This window comes from Neovison vison, chromosome 6, assembly GCF_020171115.1.
Source record: "Neovison vison isolate M4711 chromosome 6, ASM_NN_V1, whole genome shotgun sequence".
Lineage (NCBI taxonomy): Eukaryota > Metazoa > Chordata > Mammalia > Carnivora > Mustelidae > Neogale > Neogale vison.
This window is the reverse complement of record NC_058096.1, coordinates 38,807,655-38,827,412: the sequence shown is the minus strand read 5'-3', so window position 1 is coordinate 38,827,412 and position 19,758 is coordinate 38,807,655. Positions and strand designations below refer to the sequence as shown.

Sequence of the window (19,758 nt, the reverse complement as noted above, 5' to 3'; positions counted from 1 at the left end):
TTTGTAAGTGCATCCTGAAATTAAGTTTTAAATAGTAATTGATGATGCAGTTTATATGACTTACTTCTGTAATAAGAACCTTTCCATTTTGTACTAACAGGATGGATTTTGTTTTGTGGAGTCTTTCTAAAGATTATGCATTGAAAGATATGAACAGTTTATAAACCTATTCTAGTTTCAATGTGTCTAGTAGCACCTACCTGATTCTCTCAAACTACCATACTATATTAACATATTATTGCATTTTTCCACAGATGGTATGGAGTGAACTGTAAAAACAAGCATGCAATCACATCAATGCAGACTTATTTCCTTAAAATGTCATACTGTATATGATTTATTATGTTAACACTCAACCACATCATATTATTTATGTTCTGTATATTCTGAAAAAGTGCTGCTTGACTGACATCGTCCTTTTTCTTTTGTGAGAAATCAACAAGATAAATGCTTCAACAATAAAAAAAAAACAATTTAAAAATTCTAACGTTGTCTTTAAAAGTTTATACTTTTCTGATAAATAATCTAAGATACAGCACCCTTGTCTTCCATTTGATATTAATACATGATGTCATACTCAACCATTCTCATTTCCCAAAAATAAATTCCAAGATATTATTTTTAAAACCATAGGCCATCATACTTTCAGACATCACAAGTGTAGCTACCATATTGTCATATTTGTTTTCTTCTTAAAGGTGCAATGCTTGTGAATGGGAAAATAATTTTTATCTAACTGGATTTTTAATTTTTAGCATATAATAAATTTAATGAGAACTAATCTAGCAGTATTATATTTTACTAGAAGAAATAATATGACTTTAGATTGACTCTGTCATATTTAAGAATACAGCATTTCTTAATGTTAAATACACCAAAATTTCAGAAATAATCCAGAGAAAGAGACTTTCACCTTGGAGTTAAAAGCATGGCAGAAATTCTCCATCACTAACTGTTCATAAGTTTGTACCTCACAAAATGCATAGACAGGAATTTAATATAAAGAATTAGTTCATTTATACAGAAAACATGTCTTAAACACTTCTTTTTGGCAAACCAACATAGGTAAGCAGCTCTGGAACTGCCAAATTAAAATTTGTAAATTTTTAGCAAACTAAGAGTTTACTTTTAGGTTATTATTCAACTGTGGTTGTAATTTAAAACCTGAGGCTGTGCACTGGTTGTTAGCTTAAAATTACCTTTCCTTATAACATTGTGCTTCCATTGTATAACAAATAAAAATTAACAAGAACTAGAAAAATTTGTTGTTGAACAGTGCTAGGACATACAGACAAAAATACTAATACATGTTATCTACTTATAATATTGGTTTAAGTAATATCTAAAGGGATATAATGGACATTAGAAAATGCTTACTTATGACTGAATTACCTACAGCCAAAAAAGTTAAATATGTATCAAATAATGTTTAATTGGATTTATTATATGCACTATATACAGATACTAAATGTCTCAAAATTGTGCCCTATGAATACTTCAATTTTGTTTAGGCAGGTGAGTCTTTATGGAGCAAATAAATTATAGAATCAAATTAGAAAAATGAATGAAATCTTTGTGATTCCTGAAGCAGTAAAATGTTTGTAAAAATGTTTTGGTAAATGAAACTAAAATAACCAAATGGTCAGATCTATATAATTATATAAGATGTCATGTCATGATTGCAATGCATACACACATGGCTCCTGTATCAAATACTATATTTTTAAATAGCAAATTGATACAGCTTCACCAGTATTATCTCAAACATTCCAGAATCTATTCTACAGTATTTTCAGTTGTGTTTTCTAGGGTGTATGTTTCCAAACATGTCTTTGAAGACAGACATGTAGAAAACATTGTTGTAAACCTCTAATTTCTGATTAAACTTAGATGCATTAGGTCTTTACCTAATCCTGTTCCTTGTGAAAACTGTCCAGTGGTACACTGACAAAATTTATGATTTAAAGGGAAAAAAATGAGGGCAAAAAAAAAAAAAAAACACCTTTGCATACTTTTTTTCAACATATAAAAACAATTCAATACCATGACCCAAGGAGATGAGTAACATTGTTAAGGCTGTATATTCAAGCACTGTATGTTAAAAGAGCAATGGTGTGGAATTTAGGCAGTAAGAAATGTCCTGCATTATGGATGGTACAGTAATTAAAGAATGATGCTTTCAACAGCTGATTGTTGGTATACACTGGCTACTGATAGCAGTACGGTATGGAAGTTAATAAAGGTAGCAGAAGATGGTAGAAATGAATTCTGAAAGATGATAGCCAGTTTTCTCCAGCAGCCAGCCTGGTAAAGAAAACTCATAATCTTGGCCTGCATTTTAAATGAAATACTCTTTTTTCTCTTCAGCATTGACTTGGCTGCCTTCAGCATTGATAATGGCTGTGTCAGCATCCGGTGCATCTTCAGCCCCTTTAGCTTCATTTGTTAAGTATGTTCCTGTGGGTATTGGAAGAAAAAAAATATATATATATGTCAATTCTGTGAGAATGGTAAGATAGCCAGAATTAAAGCTACATTCACTTAGGAAGGAGCTTGTGCCAGATTTCTCATATGTTGGAACATATTCTGTGACATAATAAACCACATAATTCATTCTTCTACTGTTGCACACTATCTTTCAGCTTTCAGATATATATTATAGATGAAGCTGTGGCCAGGTTGACTAGAGGCAACTGCCTAACTAGTGTGGGTGATGAGTAGTTTGATTTCTTTAATGATGGATATAGACCATGTGCTCTGTGCAGCTGTAGCAATCAGGGTCCTTTGTTAAGATGTTGATAATGATCACATCAAACGTGTCATCCTCATTTTGAAAACTCCCCTTAAAAGTAGATTATGTCAATAGTTTGCTACCTAGACCATTGCAAAAAAAATTACATATTTTCTTCACTAATATGGCCATATGTATATCTATAAACCTACAAACAATAAATGTTGACCGAATGTTTAACATTATAGTTGAATGTCAGTCTAAGAGATAAATTATAAACTTGTTTTTCCTTTTTACTTTCTTCTTCTTTTTTTTTTTTTTTCCTGAGCCAGTGACTCACTCTGTGACCTTTGGCTATTGGTTAGACATTATTTTGTTAAACCAAACCAACCTTCATTAAGTAAAATAATCAAGATTTCTATGAAGTAATTTCATATTTAAATCTCTCTCTCTGTCACATATATACGTATACTCATTTAATTGTTCACGATAAAGCTAGTCTTCAGAATGATTTTTGTTAAACTTAAGATAAGAATACTTTGTTAAATATTACCTACCTTTATGTCTTGCCAGATATCGACCAAGCAGAAATATAGAACACAGCGTCACAAATACAACTACGGCCACTATTCCTCCTATAAGAGCATGATCAGGGCCAGTCTGGCCAGCCAGAGCATTGGGATCTAGAGAAGAGAATAAAACATCACACAAATGATATCTTATTTAAGCATAGAATATATATTTGCATTGGAATGAGTTCTTTTAAAAATTAGAACATTTCTATTGAAATAAAATTTCATTAATGTGTATTAAACCAACCATCTAGTCAACAGATATTCATTTGTACAACATACCTGGGGCTATAACATTTGCCACATCAATCACAGTTGTCATTGACTATACATTTTAAGACTGGATAAACAAATATACATATATAATTTTTTTTAAAAATGGGAGAGAGAGCACATGAGGGTGGGGGAAGGGCAGAGGCAGAGGTAGAGAGAATATTAAACAGACTCCCCACTCAGCATGGAGCCTAAAGTGGTGCTCAATCTCATGACCCTGAACTGGGATCATGACCTGAGCTGAAATCAGGAGTCCCACACTTAACCAACTGAGCCACCCAGGTGTCAGGTCAAATAAACATGTATAATTTTGCATGGTTTATGCCTTTTCTTTCTTTTCTCCTTCTGAATATATGTGTGACTGTGTGTGTGTGTGTGTGTGTGTACACACATGTATATTTTTTAGTGTGATGGATACAGCTGTCTCACTTAAAAAATAAAACTGTGTCATGGGAAATGCTGGGACTGAAATGATAACTTGGAATTTATTATCATATAAATCTTATTTAAAGCTATAGCAATTGATGAACTCCCCAAGGGAGTAAGTCTAGATAGAGAGGAAAAGAAGTCTAAAAACTGAACTGAGGAACTCCCTTATCTAAAGTCCTGGAAGAGAAAGTGCTTCCAGCAGAGCTGATTGAGAAGGAGAAAACAGTGAGATAGAAAAATATCCCACAGAGTACATTGTAGTTGATCAAAGGAAAGAACATATTTCAAGGAGAGGAGGTTGTTACAAATTGGGTTAAATGTGATTGACAGAAGGAGGAAAATGAATACTCAGTGTAGAGGATTAACTGCCTATTTGACTTGTAGTTTTAGAGAAAGTAGCTGGAGAGTTACAGATTAATAATATACTTTCACATTTGGTCTCTAGTAAAATTACAGGAAAGAGATGAACCCAGCAAAGGATAGCCAGTTTTCAAGCAGAAATGAAAAGATCAAAAGAAAACCTAGACAACTGGGAACTTCAAAAGTTTAGAAAATCAACTACCTACAGAAGCCACACAAAAAGGGATAAAACTGAGTGAGTTTTGAACAACAAAACCCACAAAGCCTACTGCAAAGATCAGGTTAAGTATACTGTCTACCCTCCCAAGACCATGTTGCCAATATCCTTATAGTAACTACTTATATTCTAAAGGAGGGATTTCGGGGACGGGAAAAGTAAAGAAATAAATTGGGCCTGGAAATTATGCTCTCCAAAGATCTTGAAGTATGATAATAGGCACATGAATATGACATATTAGGAGTCTAATGTGTTGTTAATGAAACTATTATGAGAAAGTAGCATATATTTAGATAGGGGGAAAAAGTCCACTTAAAACTTCAAACAACCTCAGTTGTTTGAGGTTGAATGCAAGAGGTTGATGGTTGAATGCAAGAGGTAGAGTATAAAAGCTGTGCAGTTCCTATGAAGAACATATTCCCAAACATACACTCCAAATGTGACCATGGAATATAACTGACAGGTTGAACTTCCCATGGGGTAGAACTGCAGGAAGCAAATAAGTGTACAGAAGAGAATTCCATTTCTTCAAGGAATTACAACTACTGCCAAGGCAGAGGGATCCTTTAAGGCTAGTCTGGCATGTTTTCAAAATTGTTATGGATAATGACTACTCAGTGTTTCCTTTCTTTATTTCCAGATGGGAGCACTTATATTAAGAAGCACTTCCTCATGGCTTTGTTCTTGCACTGTATTTTGTGTATGGGTAGAGAGGAGTATTAATAATTTGTCTTCTGATTCATTTGTCTCCAGACTAATATATCCAGATATGATGAAGAGGATATTTTGGGTATTTGAAGATCTTAGTCTTTGAGTTAGTTACATTGGCTTGATGGAACATTAGGTTGTCTTTTTGGACAGAGTATGGCAGTTGTTGGTGTCAGAAGAAGAGGTGAAGAAATATTTGGTGATCAGAAGGACATATTGGGGAAGATATTTCTAACTAATTAAAAACTTTTTCCTCTTCTTTCCATGCACAGAGCTAAACATTTTCCAGCTTCACTTCAGTTGAATGTAACCATGTCTCTGTGTTCTGGAAAACAGAATGAAGGTCCAGCCAATAAAAACATCCCACATGCAACTCTCCAGGGTGATCTCAGGAGACATAAATTGAAAATGAGAGAAGCTACAAGAGTAGGTACGGAAATAGATTATTCAGTCTCCACCTGGAAGAAAATTGCCCAATTAAAAATACATGCATCAAACCACACAAGGGAAAAATAAATAAATAAATAATAAAATAGAAATTATAAAAAGTTTATTTTAAAAACACTGTGCATTAAAAAGTTAATCTGTTATGGAAGCTATTGTTAATATATTTTTATTATATATTTCTTGTATTTTCCTTAATTTCTGGCATTGGTTGTAAATATAAAAATTATAAAAAAAGAAAAACAGGAAGAAAATGAAGCAAAAAAAAATCTGTCATGTCTTAGAATTCCCCAATCTTATTGCTTGTTTAGACACTTCAGAACCAGTTTCAAACCCCACTTCTTGCTTAAGTCCCCAAATGCAGATAGTCATAAATCATTTCCAATTTGTTTGCTGAATATCGCTCAGAACTGAGCACTCTTTGGGGGAACTGAGAAATCACTCCTGTTCATACATCTATGTACCTATTTCATTTCCTGAAGGTAAATTCTGAAACATGCTATTGCTGAACCAGTTGGCATAAACATTATTTAAAGGCATTTGATAAATAGTGCCAAATTATGTTGTAGAAAGATGGTATGAATTTATCCTGTAGCATCTACATCTGAAGGATTCCCCCCATAAAACTAACATCAGATGTTAAATTTTTTTTAAAAAAATTGCCAATGTAGTATTGCTAAGTGTTAAATATTTAGTACTTACAAGTTTCCATAAATATGTCTAACTGCTTTTGCCCATATGAATTCATTAATTTGAAATGGATGCTTATTCATTTTGACCATTTTTCTATTCAAATTTTCTGTTTCAATAGCTTTCTCCATAGAAAGATGAATATTTTTAAGCGAGTTTTATTTATTCTTCATTTATTATCTTTTCAGTGATGGTTAAGCATTATAACTTTATGTAATCAAATCTATCAAACTTTTGTGTTATGATGTCTGACTTGTGGGTCATGATTTGAAATACTTTTGCCATGATGTGGTTATACACATATAGATTTGTGCTGTCATCTAACATTTTTATTGTCATATTTTAATCTATCTAAAATGTATTTTGGTCTATGGTTTGATGCTAAAGTATAAAACAGAACAAAACAGAAGGAAGGAACTTCCTTCCTTCCTTCCTTCCTTCCTTCCTTCACTCCCTTCCTCCTTCCTTTTTTGAGAGTGAGCTGAGAGGGGCAAAGGGAGAGGAAGAAAGAATCTTAAGCACCCTCCATGCCCAGTGCAGAGCTTGACACAGGGCTCCAACTCACAACCCTGAGTCATGACCTGAGCCAAAATCAAGAGATTTTGATTTGTCAAGAGACAATTAACAGACTGAGCCACTAGGGACTCCTGTACTTCATTTTCTAAAATATTATGTCTAGTATTTGTCAAGATTATATTTATCATTTTCATTTTATGACCATGAAACCTACTCAGTTTCCAACTTGTTTAAATAGTGTTTAAGTTGTTCTGCTAGGGTTTTCCTTTTTCTTTCTTTCTTTCTTTCTTTTTTTTTTTTTTTTAATCTATTTATTTGAGAGAGAGAGTGAGCATGAGAGGGGAGAGGTCAGAGGGAGCAGCAGAATCTCCGCTGTGCAGGGATCCTGATGTGGCACTTGATCTGGGGACTCCAGGATCATGAACATGAGTGGAAGGCAATTGCTTAACCAACTGAGCCACCCAGGTGCCCCAGATTTTTCTTTCTATTATTGATACCAATATGGATGACAATATCGTCTTGATTCTGATGATCTCAGAATTGCAGCAAAAATCTAGAGGGACAAGCTGGAATCCTTCTTTTGACCATGGTAGGTCTCTTTACTCATCCCAATATCTAGAGTTTCTTTTACATTTCCTATTTATCTAAAATTTGAAAGTAAATTGCAGTACACATCTCCTCATAGGAAACTTTCATGATAATAACATTCTTGAACCTTGGATATTTAAGTATTACCTTGTATAATATATTAGTATAATGAATCCACACTCAGATTCATTAGAATTCAGAACAATTAGTCAGTGTTCTGGCTCTTTGTTTTCCCTCACTCCACCAAGATAAATCTGAAATCATTCAGGTTTGGTTTTTTTTTTCCCATCATTTAAGTGACCTGCTTTTTCTAAATGACTGCATTCTTTGTTTTTTCCTCCACTGTATTTTGATATTTTACCTAGATATATTTTTGTCATTTGCCTCAAGTCAAAATGTTTTTTCATTTGGAAACCTACTGTTTAAAATTAAAATCAAATTAGTTCATTTGATTTGAGATTATGAATTCTTTTTTTTTAATTCTCTTTTGATTAACAATTATTCCTTTTTTTTTCTCTTTTCTTCTTCAGAAAATCCACATGTGTCCTGGTAGAAAATTCATATTCATATTCATATTCATATGCATATTTCATGTTGCATATGTGTCATTCCCTCTTTACTTTTTTATAATCATTTTACTAATTTACATTTTGTTTTAGTTATATTTCCCAAGTTTATCTTGTGTTTATTTGATTTCACTTTCTACCATAGATTTTTCTTATTTCTTCCAAAAGAATTTTGTTATTGATTGTGACTTAGGTTTAACCACACTATTTAATCCCACTGTGTACTTACTAGTAGATGTTTTAGGTAGTTGCATACCATTGACAATAATAAGTGGCAGTTTTATAGTATTCTCTTTATTGTAGTATAACAATTCCATTTAAACATCTGGGAAAATGCTTTTCTTTGTTGAGCATACATTATTTCTCTTCTTTTACTGAAAATATTTTTCAATGGATACAAATTAACTTTCATTCTGTTTACCCATACTTGCATTTTCTTTATTATTAATGTTGAAATGTTTTGAAGAAGGATTCTTTGTTCTGATGCTGGTAATTATTCCTGCTCAGCTTTAATGCTGCAAATCTATCCACCTACAGAAACTATCTTTAAAATAAAATATATATCATATGGCATCTGTACATAGTGGGTAGACTAGAAAGAGTCTTGGGATGTAGATCATTACTGGTGAGAAATTTCACTGATTTATTTCATGTATTTTGCCTATAATCTTCATGATCACAGTAGAATCTCAGATATGTGGACTATTCTTCCTTTTCTCTGTACAGTAAAACAATCTTTTTAGAATTTGTTTAAATAAATTTAAATTTATAGTGTTTTCATATATTATCATTGTGTTTTAGGTACATTTGTAGGTATATTAATAGGACTTTCAGAGAAAGTAATGCAAACACATTTATTTGACTCTCTTCATTAATATTCTACATATACTCATAGTCTGTGAACTAAACACTTCAAGTTTTAGCTTTCACCTCATCAGCAAAATAAGTCAACATATGGCCCCAGAATTTTTAAGGTTTCAAAGATATTATGGATATAGATGTTACTCTGCACATCTATTTGTGAATTTATTTTTTTTTAAATGAACACTGTTGGTTATGCTTTTCCTTTTCCTCCTTAACTGTTAGAGCTAAAAGTCTGTCTGTAATTTCTATTCTTAACAACTAAAACAAATGATTGAAATTGAGGATCAGATAAGTATCATCTTAATAACGAAAAATAATATATAATTTAAATGGTTTGGTCTCGGTGGGAATCTCTTATATATCCTCTCTCATATCTCTCTTACTGTCATAGCAATAAAAAAATTTTAAAAAGTACAACGTTCTGAAGTTCCTTTAGTGGTAGCTGAGTCTTCATTATTATTCAGATAAATACATCATATATCTTAGACCGTTATTCATTCTCAAGTGTTAGTCTATGATTTGAGGGAGATAGTCTATTAACACTGGAGTAAGTAAATCCCAATGGATTTGGCAATAATTAGCAGTCTCTTTAGTTGACAATGCACAAACACAAAGAATACTATAGAACTAAAACTTTCTAAATTTAACATTTTTCAATTTGGGTTACTGAACACTTACTAAAGGTCTCCAAAGAGAAAATTATGTCAAATAATAATATTTAGGTTCATAATTTCTGATATTCAGAAGGGTAGAAAGTAACCTTATAGTTTTATTTAACACCTTAACAAGGAGAAACCTAAATTATGTAATTCTATCTCTGAAATCATTTCTGGGGTTTTCTATCAAGTAGCTTGTCTGTCATAAATTCCCCTTTAAAATGAAAAGTATAAACTCCAAAGAAAGAACATCTGACTTTCTAGGATCACATCATGCAGAATTCATAAATGTTACATAGTTTTTAATTCAAGTGTTAGAATTATTTTATGATAAGTAATTTTATAAGTTATCACATATGATTTCCAGCTTGAAAAAAAATGGTAAGAAAGAAGTAAAACTAAGATCATTTATGTAAATATTTTAAAATTAGTTTTCAAGCCTCTTTTTAAGAGAATGATTTTTCATTGTATATTAAAATATATATGTTTTCCAGGCCACATTTGGATTAACAATTGTAATTTTTTTAAATGATAAGATTCTAAGGATGTGTACTGTAATAAACATGCTAAGTCACTCATGAAACTGATAAAAAGTTTTTACTGTTTTCTTATTGAAACCTAATAAATACTATCTACAAAGCTTTAAATATCAGGGTTCAGATGATACATTCATTATCAATAGTTCAGTATCATTTTTAAAAAGATTTTATTTATTTATTTGAGAGACAGAGATCACAAGTAGGCAGAAAGGCAGGCAGAGAGAGAGAGAGAGAGAGAGAATAAGCAGGCTCCCCACTGAGCAGAGAGCCCAATGGGGGTTTGATCGCAGGACCCTGGGATCATGACCTGAGCCGAAGGCAGAGACTTTAACACACTGAGTCACCGAAGCGCACCAATAGATTAGTATCAATTTTAAAAATATGGAGTAATGAATTGGATAGTAGACCAGAAAACTGCCAATTAAGTTTGAGACTAAAATAAAGAGAAGTCTTTGACAAATCTAGGAATAGAATTCAATGTCAATATTGAAAAATATGAGTAAGAAAAAGCTGGAACAAATACAAGAATTAATGAAAGAAACAGTGCCTCTTATAGAAAAGTCACTAAATAGTTCCCTAGTAACATTCATCAGTCATTGTGAGTCAAGATTCAAATGAATCAGGAACAGAATAGTACAAATTTAGACCAAATATGACCAGACTGCATGATAAGAGCCATTTCAACAGTAAATCCACTTATATTCTGTACCCATTTGGGAGAATTTTTTAAAGTGATTGAAAACTCTTGGAGAAATTTCAGTTTAACTTTAAAATGGTTCAAAAGTATGAGATTTAACTCAAAAATAAGTGTAAAGCTGGGATTGTCACAGTTAGAAATAGAAAGCATAAATGACTTTTCAAGTTTAGTTTCCCTAAGTGATTCTGAATCATAATCAAATGACATCTAGCATTTCTACTGAATCTTCTCTTGCTGGGAATGTACTTGCTTTGTGTATTTAAGACTTTAGAAAGTAGGTTATTCTTATTTTAAGAAACAGCTATGGACTGAATTGTGTTTCCCACGAAATGCTTATGTTGAAGCACTATTCCTCACTGTAGTGGAACTTGGAGATGGAACCATTGGGAGAAAACTAGGTTTAAATGAGATCATGATGGTGAGGCTCTCACAGTGAGATTAATGCCCTTAAAAGAAAAGATACCAGAGCTAAGTCTCCCTCTCTTTCTCTTTCCCTCCCTCTCTCTGTCTCTCCTGCTCTGCCATGTGAGGACACAATTTGAAGGCAGCTCTCTGCAAGCTAGGAAGAGAGCTTTCTCCAGAACCTGGCCATCTTAACCTTCTAGCTTCCAGAACTGTGAAAAGTAAATTTCTGTTGTTTAAGGCAATCAATGGTATTTTATTTCTGGCAGCCTGAACTGACTAATGTGGAAACCGTATTATGATCTTTTTCATGTGTTCTCTCACTTGACTTATGTAAAAATTTAAGGCCATAGAAAATAGACTTGGGGAAGTGTGGATAATCCATACTCACTTCCAGTCAATTTTTTTGGAGACATATAGAAGATACAAGACTATACCAATCAATTTCTTTTAGTGAGTTACCTGTGATTGAGTTGTACATTGTATTAGGTGCTGTAGTGAGTTAACCCTGAAAACCCCTCAATATGCTCACCCACCTATGTTTCACAGTGGTTAAGATGTAGTGATTGACACCCAGAACATCAGATGAAATAAATCTTGGAATGAAACTATGTTGTACTGTGTACACAAATAAAAGGAAAACCATAGAATCGAAAAAAAGCAAGTTAAAGTCTTCAAGTCAAAGAATTGCTCACAAAATCCTGATTTTACAAATTGCTTATACCAAACACTTACTTAATTGTTTATACCAAACCACTTTCTGCTTACCACTTACTGCTACTGATTTGACTTTAAACAAGTTTCTTAACCTTTTTATCTTTAAAATGTGAATAATTCTTATTTTCCAGGGTTGTCAAAGATTAACCGTGTTACTGTACATAAAGAGCTTAAAGGCATATTTGACACAATGTAATGTAAGCACTATCTAACAGTTATATGCGGGGGAGGAAGGTGGAAAATATAAATTGCTGTGTAGAAAAATATAGGCTTCTTTTTTCAACTTCTAAAAAACTCATTCAGGACTTTTCTCTACATGATAATGGTGAACTGTTCTAAGTGTCTGAATATTTGAAAAATGGGGAGGGGATATTAATAGAAAAAAATTTGCATAACATGAGATTGAAGAAAATGAAACTAATGGGAGTTTGATGGGTGAGGATTAAATGAGAGAATAATTTATTGAGTCTTTAATCTATGCCAGGTTCTGTTTTATAAATGGCTTATTTTATTCAAAGCATGCAAAGTGTTGACTCAGAAAATCATAGTTATTATTAATGTAAAGATTGATAAACTATGGGACAGCTTGTCTAAGCAAGTTTTTGGGATAGTTTTTGAAAGACTTTAAAAATAATTATGAAAGTCAGTTTTTAGAATGTGTCAGATGACTTCTATTTTGAGAACAAATTTGTTAAAATATTTTTTCACACAAGTATTTTCTTTTCTTCTGTCATGAAGAGGCATTCACTGCCCATCCTGGGTAAGTGACTTGACTTCCTGTTAGTGTTGTTTCTTCATCCCTTAAAATATTCTTCTTTCCCTATGCCTATGTAAAGTTCAAACAACATTGATTGGCTCCCCTTGTCAATTAGTCCTGAATTGTTTCATTCAGAAATGGCTTTTCTCTGGAATTAATTCACTTGCTTTAGTTTTATGTTCCCCAAAGAAGTTTACTTTACAGAAGTTTACTTGAAGAGGAAAGCTATATCTTTTATTTGTAAAATCACTGAAATAACAATTTTACATAGTTCTTCGAACCCAGCAGACTGAATGAGTGAATGGATAATATTAAATTCTTATACTAAATTCCAAAAAGAACCTGGATCTTTAGATACCATTTGTTGTGCCAAGCAATAAATCACTACTCTTGGCATTAAATTATTGGTTAAAAAATAATAATGCGGTTACTATTTAAATATTTTAGAAATTAGTACTAAGTAAAAATGACTCATCCAGATTTGTACTTAATGCTTTGGATGATTTGGTCCTAACATTAAATTTGAATTCTTACTATGTATTTAAGGGCCTAGTTTACTTTATCTAAATGGAGTAATGCTTCAGAAAGAAAGTCACTATTGCAAAACCTTAGAAATAGTTATACATAATTTCCCGATAAAAATATATTATTTTTTGGCAGTATATAACATTTGCAAAGTCCCTAGAGGAAAATATATCAGTATATTCACTCAAGGATCATGTATTACCTTCTAATTTTATGTACAATCCCTGTTCTAACAAAAATACTTAAGAACAATCTCTAAAGGATAAAAAAACATGAAAATATATTGTTCTTTGTATATGTACAGTGATTTACACATAATTTTAACTATGAACAACATGTATAGGGACTCTAAATCTATGGATTCTAACTTAAGGTTACATCACACAGCAGGTTTTCATTAGTAGGAAAATTCCCGGCAAGTGCAATGCTTAGCCTTTCTTCTACCCCCCAAATTGTGTTCCATTATCACTCTCATAAATATACATGCTGCCACACATTTCTAGATATAATAGCACCTACGCCTTCCTATTAAGAAAGATTAGGACAATAATTATAAAATTATTTTGTTTGTTTTGTTTTGAATTTAGTGTTTCAAGGTTATTTCGCTTAGAGATATCATCAATTTATAAACTGTTTTAGCAAGTGAGGTGTGATTATCAGTGACACAAAAGTGAAGTGTTGCTACATCCTACACAGACCTTATACACTGCCCTATAATTTCTCTCCTGCAAGAATTGTCTCCACTCAAGATCTTTTGACATTTTTTATGAGTTACAGGGTTCCTAATTATGTAACAATTGATTTCATTAACAGGTATTATAGATCGTTAACAATACACTGGACCTAAACAACATATGCACTTGAATAAGATTCTCTATTTGTCCTAGAGAACTAAAATTTAAGTGGAAAATTTCTCCCAAAAATGTGTTCTTGTTTTTGGATAAAGTAGGCTCCAACACAAATCTCTTCATTTTGCTAATCTTCCGCTCTCAGGATACTATTTCTTTGACTACTTCAAATGAGGAACCTTTTCAGCTCTGAAGAATTTGAACAATCCAGAGAGGGCTCTTATCCAGCAGAGTAGTGTAACTATTAGGAGCAAGGGCCCTTCACAAATGCTTCACCTCATTTAGCACTGACATCCAAAAGGGGAGAGAACTTCCAGAAGGTGATTACCTGTGTGATAACAGGAGGAAGGTGAAAGAGAGGAATGTTCTTTAAGGTTATCTATGAGATCAAGAGAACAAAACAAGGTCTTAGGTAGCCATGGGATTATTTACTGCTTGAACAAGTTAGTTAAGTTATCCATTAGGCAGAAGACACCGAGTGTCATTTTACTGCTTTTAACAGTAGTCTCTCTTTAGGACTGAAGATCTGAAATAGTATCATTCAGAACCAAAAGACCCAGGTATCACTTCAGTTTGACATTCTTCGAGTTTCACTGTTCTACAACTATTAATAAGGATGTGTACCTTTTCTGCCTTCCTCTAAGAGTTATTGTTAATATGGAGCCTGTACCTGTAAGTCACATCTAACAGGTGCTCCATATATAATATAAAATAATGAGCTTTGTTAAAGTTAGAGACTATAAACCTGAATTTTGTAGTTTTACTTTATTTTCAGATAAAATATGCTTAAATTCATTCTTCAGTGTGCAATTTCTCTTACATTTATGTGATCTATAGAAGTTGCTGTATTTTTTATTCTATTGCCTCATGTCTTTCTCACTAGGAACTGTTCTGCCTTCAATTTTAACAATACCAACTCTTTGCACATCACTGGTCTCAGCCTACACACATTAAATAAATAAATGGGAACAACCATTAAGAAGGTAGACAAATAACTAGTATATGACATTGCCATATGTCTATGTTGGCAATGTACTCTGTGCAAATCTAAAAGAATGAATTAAAGTATTTTTAAGCAGACTGGAAGTTAAAGAATTTGTATGCCATGTTTTCTGCAGAAGAGTCAAATCTAGATTTAAGCATATTTCTTCTTAAACTAAATTAAAAAGAAATGACCTAATAGAAACTAAAGGAAGTATTTATTGGATAAAACCATAGTAGGGCAGATTTAATTTCAAAACACTTAGAAAATATAAAGCATAAATGTTTGACAATGAGAATATTTATAACACTCTACATTAGTCTAAAAACTTTAGTCTGGGGCAATTGTTTATGTCAACTCATAGCAGAAATGATTGCAATGGAAGAAAAAATATTTAAAATGATGAGGAAGGATCACCTGTGAATATGTCCATTTTTATTACTGGGCCAAGTTATTAGAAACACAGTACCACTGCTACTAAAATAATTGCCCTTCAGAAACCAGTCAGCTCTGAAATGTGTGCTATATTACTGGTCAAATTCAGTCAAATGAATAGCCTTGTATCTATTAATATTTTTAAATTGATTACCCTGGTAATAATTACAATAGTCATACTGACTATGTTCATATAATTTTTTAAAAACTACTATAAATGCTCATTGAATAAGTTCTCCAGTTACAATAAAGAATATATTCTAAAGAATATAATATACACATTCTCTTTATATATCATTTGGAAGAGACTGTCACACACCAGTGGGAAAAACTTATGTATGTTTTAAATTTCAAATCTTAAGTTTACTGGAATCTTACTCCAGTATTTTTTCATAAACTAAATTATGTTCAAATAGAAAGTAAATCTCTCCTATTTTGCCCTTACTGGTCTTTTATACAATAGCTGTTGGACCAGTATGTTACTTAAACTCTCTCTGCCTCAGTATCCACATATATAACACAGGATAATAGTGGTAAGGGGAACAAAGAACTTTTGTGTGAATCAGATCAAGTAATATATATAAATAAAGATCTTAGAACAACCTCTGGCCATAAAAGATAATGATAATGGTTAATATTTATTAAGAAGATTTTTCTTATCATTTTATTAAATGTATTCAGTGATTAGCTTATTTTATCCATAAGCCAATCTTACAACATGGTTACTGTTTTCATGTCAAATTTAGTAGATTTTATAGTAAATATTCAATAATTCTTTTTATCATTTAACTTAGGTATCAATCTCCAAATTGAAAATGGAAACTAACACAAGCTGAATTAGACTGGTATGAAAGCATTCTCATTGGAGGAAAAGTGTCATGGAAAGGTTATATCATGACTAATGTATATTAAAAACTAACTGACATCTGCACAGAAATGATCATGTGAACAACTTTCTCAAGTTTAACAAGGGATTTAACTCCTGAGATTCTTTGCTTTCTCTGTGTTGTGTTCCCTTCTTCTTCTCCTTCTTCCTTCTTCTTTTTTTTTTTTTTTGGTTGTTTTTCTCTTTTCATACCATTTTAGGAGAAGATTGGAAGATAAGAATCAAAGACCAAACACCACTGGGTGTCCTCTTTACCCCATAATCCTGAATTTATCTTCCAAAATGGCCAAGGCTGGTAAACAGTGGCTAGACTTAACAAATTCACCAATAAATTTATTCAAACACAAAAGGTTTGTAGAAAAATATGTTCAAATTAAAGATTTACAAGAAAAAAATCAGTCTCTTAATTTAATTGATAAGGTGTAATGAAAATTGACTGGGATAGCTCAAACATTATATTATGGAAAGCAATTCAGAATGTCACTTCTTTTTTTTGGATCTATTAAATATATTTATTTACCCACCTATAGGAAGAACTTTGGAAGAAGGCTGTATCAAATTTAGTGATTTCTTCTAACATGAATTCAGAGGAAAATATCAGTGTTAAACTCCAAGGTAGTTAACTCTTGGATATCTGGCTCAATTGTACATAATTTATATATTTAATATCTGTCAAGAGCTGCCATATCCTCACCGTCATTAACCTCACAGACATCAATAATTAAGTGATCAGATAGCTCTCAGATCTAGACACTGGATATGACAGAAGAAGTTGTGTGCATATTTGTGAGTATAAAATAAACTCTGTTATTCCCAAAATAAATGAAAAGTTTGCATGAAACATACCACGCTTAATATACGACAATGCTTTCAATTTAAGCACACATGAATTTGCATATTTCATGAAATAATGGACTGTGTTTTTTTAAATTTAAGAAATAAGTATGCAAAGTGCAACTAAGCCTGTAACAAACTCTTCAGAGGAATTTAACTTAAATATTAATGAGTGGCAGATATGCTCATAAAATAATTCTGCCCTTACAAATTAATATGAAGTACGATTATATGTAAAATTTTGTCCTACATCATTGTTAAAAAGCACTGGGCCTAAATTCCTGTTATGCATAAAATATAATTACTCATTTTAACAACTATTACATACACAGCACTTTGTAGAGCAAGAATACAAATGAAAAGACCTAACTGAAAGTTCTGAGTTACATTTACTAAAGTCATTAAATTTAAAAAAAAATTTAAATGGCAAGATTAAAATACCTGCAATTTTTATTCTAAACTCTGTCCTGTGGTCATGAACATAGGTTTTTTTTTTTTTTTTTTTTTAAGATCTTGTTTATTTATTTGAGAGAGAGTGAGAGCATGAGAGGGGAGGAGGTCAGAGGGAGAAGCAAACTCTCCATGGAGCTGGGATTCAGATGCGGGACTTTATCCCAGGACTCTGGGATCGTGACCTAAGCCGAAGACAGTCACTTAACCAACTGAGCCACCCTGGCGCCCCAACATAGATTTCTAAAACTTTTTTGAAGTGGTACCTAATACCTAAGACTGTCCTGGAATTTTAATGGAAGAGACTTAAATCTTTCTTCTAATTAAGCATTATTTATAAAATTTAGAAGAGATTATGTCCATAGATACCACTAAATATATAACCTAAAATAAATCATATTCTAATTGTGATTGGAAACTTAGTGTAGTTTAATCATTCTTCAAAGTTTAGCAAAATTGTTTATTTCCGTTTTGATAATATATGGAGTGTTGTTTAGTTCCCTCCTTTCTCCTTTGTCCCACCCTCCACATAAAATCCCTTTTTCCACATTCTTCCCTATTAGCTGTCATTCACCGAGTTCAAATTGCCTAGCAAGATAACATATCAAGAAAATAACAAAGAACAAACCTATTTTCTCAAGGCTAAGGCTACAGCTCAGCACCAGAAATGTTAATATCTGCCTCTCCATTTTGTTCACTGACTCATAACTGTCTTTTCTTTAACTTTAATATGAAAGAAACTTTAAGTATTTTTTACCTGTAAGATTTTCTGTTGACATAATTATAACAGGGGAGAAAAAGTCTCAAAATTAGCTTTTACCAAAGAAGAATTTAAAAAGTTGTTTTTTATGGAAAAAAAAAAAAAAACCTCACCATAAAAGTGAGAGTAAATGAATCAAAGTCTCAGTTAAGTCTTCTCTTATAGTTAGAGAGGCTTAAATTGGATTCAACCAACTATGAATTGGATGACCCTGGACAATTTATTTAACTCTCACCGAGTCTTGGTTTATACTTCTGTAAAATATCTTTACTGATCATCTGTCTTATAGAATTACAGTGAAAGTGAAAGAACATCTGACATGCAAAGTTCTTAGCATGGTACCCAGCAGAGAGAATCAGTATGCTATCCTTGCTTATACAATTGACACTTTTCAAGATTTACCTAATTTGAAATGATAGTTAGTGAAACCAAGAGAAATAAAGAAGTCACCGAACTTAAAAACATTCTTAACTGAGAGGTAAAATAACCACTAAATAACTGCAGTGTATACCATATTAACCTAAAGTTAGGGGGAAAAAAAAGATAATTTATTGATAGGGTGATTTTGTTTTTTAATTAGCATTTTAATTAGAATAAAAAATCTTATGCAAGTTTACTATGACAACAGTAATAGCTATTAATAGAATTTTAATCAAGCAATAAAAATTTTGAATATCATTTCAGAATATGTATGTGATTTAACTGACTGCTTCTTATTAGTTATGTCATCTTATGTTAATAGAGACCTATTATTTTTCTTTTTTTAGTTATAGCTCACTTTATGGATTTCAAAATTTTAATTACATTTTTCTCTTGAAAAACAACAACAATATATAAGAAGATGTCACGTTTTTGTGAATACTTTAGGAGCTGTGTGTGTTTCTTTTTTAAAATTCCTTTTTTCTGACTTTGAAAATAAAATAACATAATCATAATACAAATTTCCAAATGTTAAAGAAATATGTACCATTAAGTTGAAGTCTTTTTTTACCTCCATTCTCTAGAGAAACCTCCATCGATTTTATCATTCATATTACTTAAATTATTTTTATACATACTAACATGGCTTGCTTTTGCTTATTCATATTTTAGCACCATGTAAAACTGCTGAAGTAGAATAGTCAGGATTTATTCATCTAATATTAAATAAAGTTTTGCTATCTAACACTTTTCTCATTGGAAAATTCTAAAAAGTGGACTCTGTGATAATCTCCTTTTCCTATTACTAATCCAAGAAAATGTCATATACTTTCCCTTACACTAAATTTAGGTGGAACAGATATTCAGGATCCTAGGTTTGGCATTAGAAATG

General features: G+C 31.9%; 1 protein-coding gene across 3 annotated transcripts in view; it reads right to left on the bottom strand.

Moving 5' to 3' along the window:
* Positions 1-313: 313 nt before the first annotated feature.
* Positions 314-19,758, bottom strand: part of CADM2 (cell adhesion molecule 2) — a 1,078,599-nt gene continuing 1,059,154 nt past the window's right edge. For all 3 annotated transcript variants that reach the window (XM_044251154.1, XM_044251156.1, XM_044251155.1), the window contains 2 exons: positions 3,289-3,414; positions 314-2,457 (listed from right to left, as the gene is read on the bottom strand). In XM_044251154.1, coding sequence (XP_044107089.1) covers positions 2,339-2,457; positions 3,289-3,414 — 245 coding nt within the window. In that variant the 3' untranslated portion in view covers positions 314-2,338. The remainder of the gene's footprint in view (positions 2,458-3,288; positions 3,415-19,758) is intronic.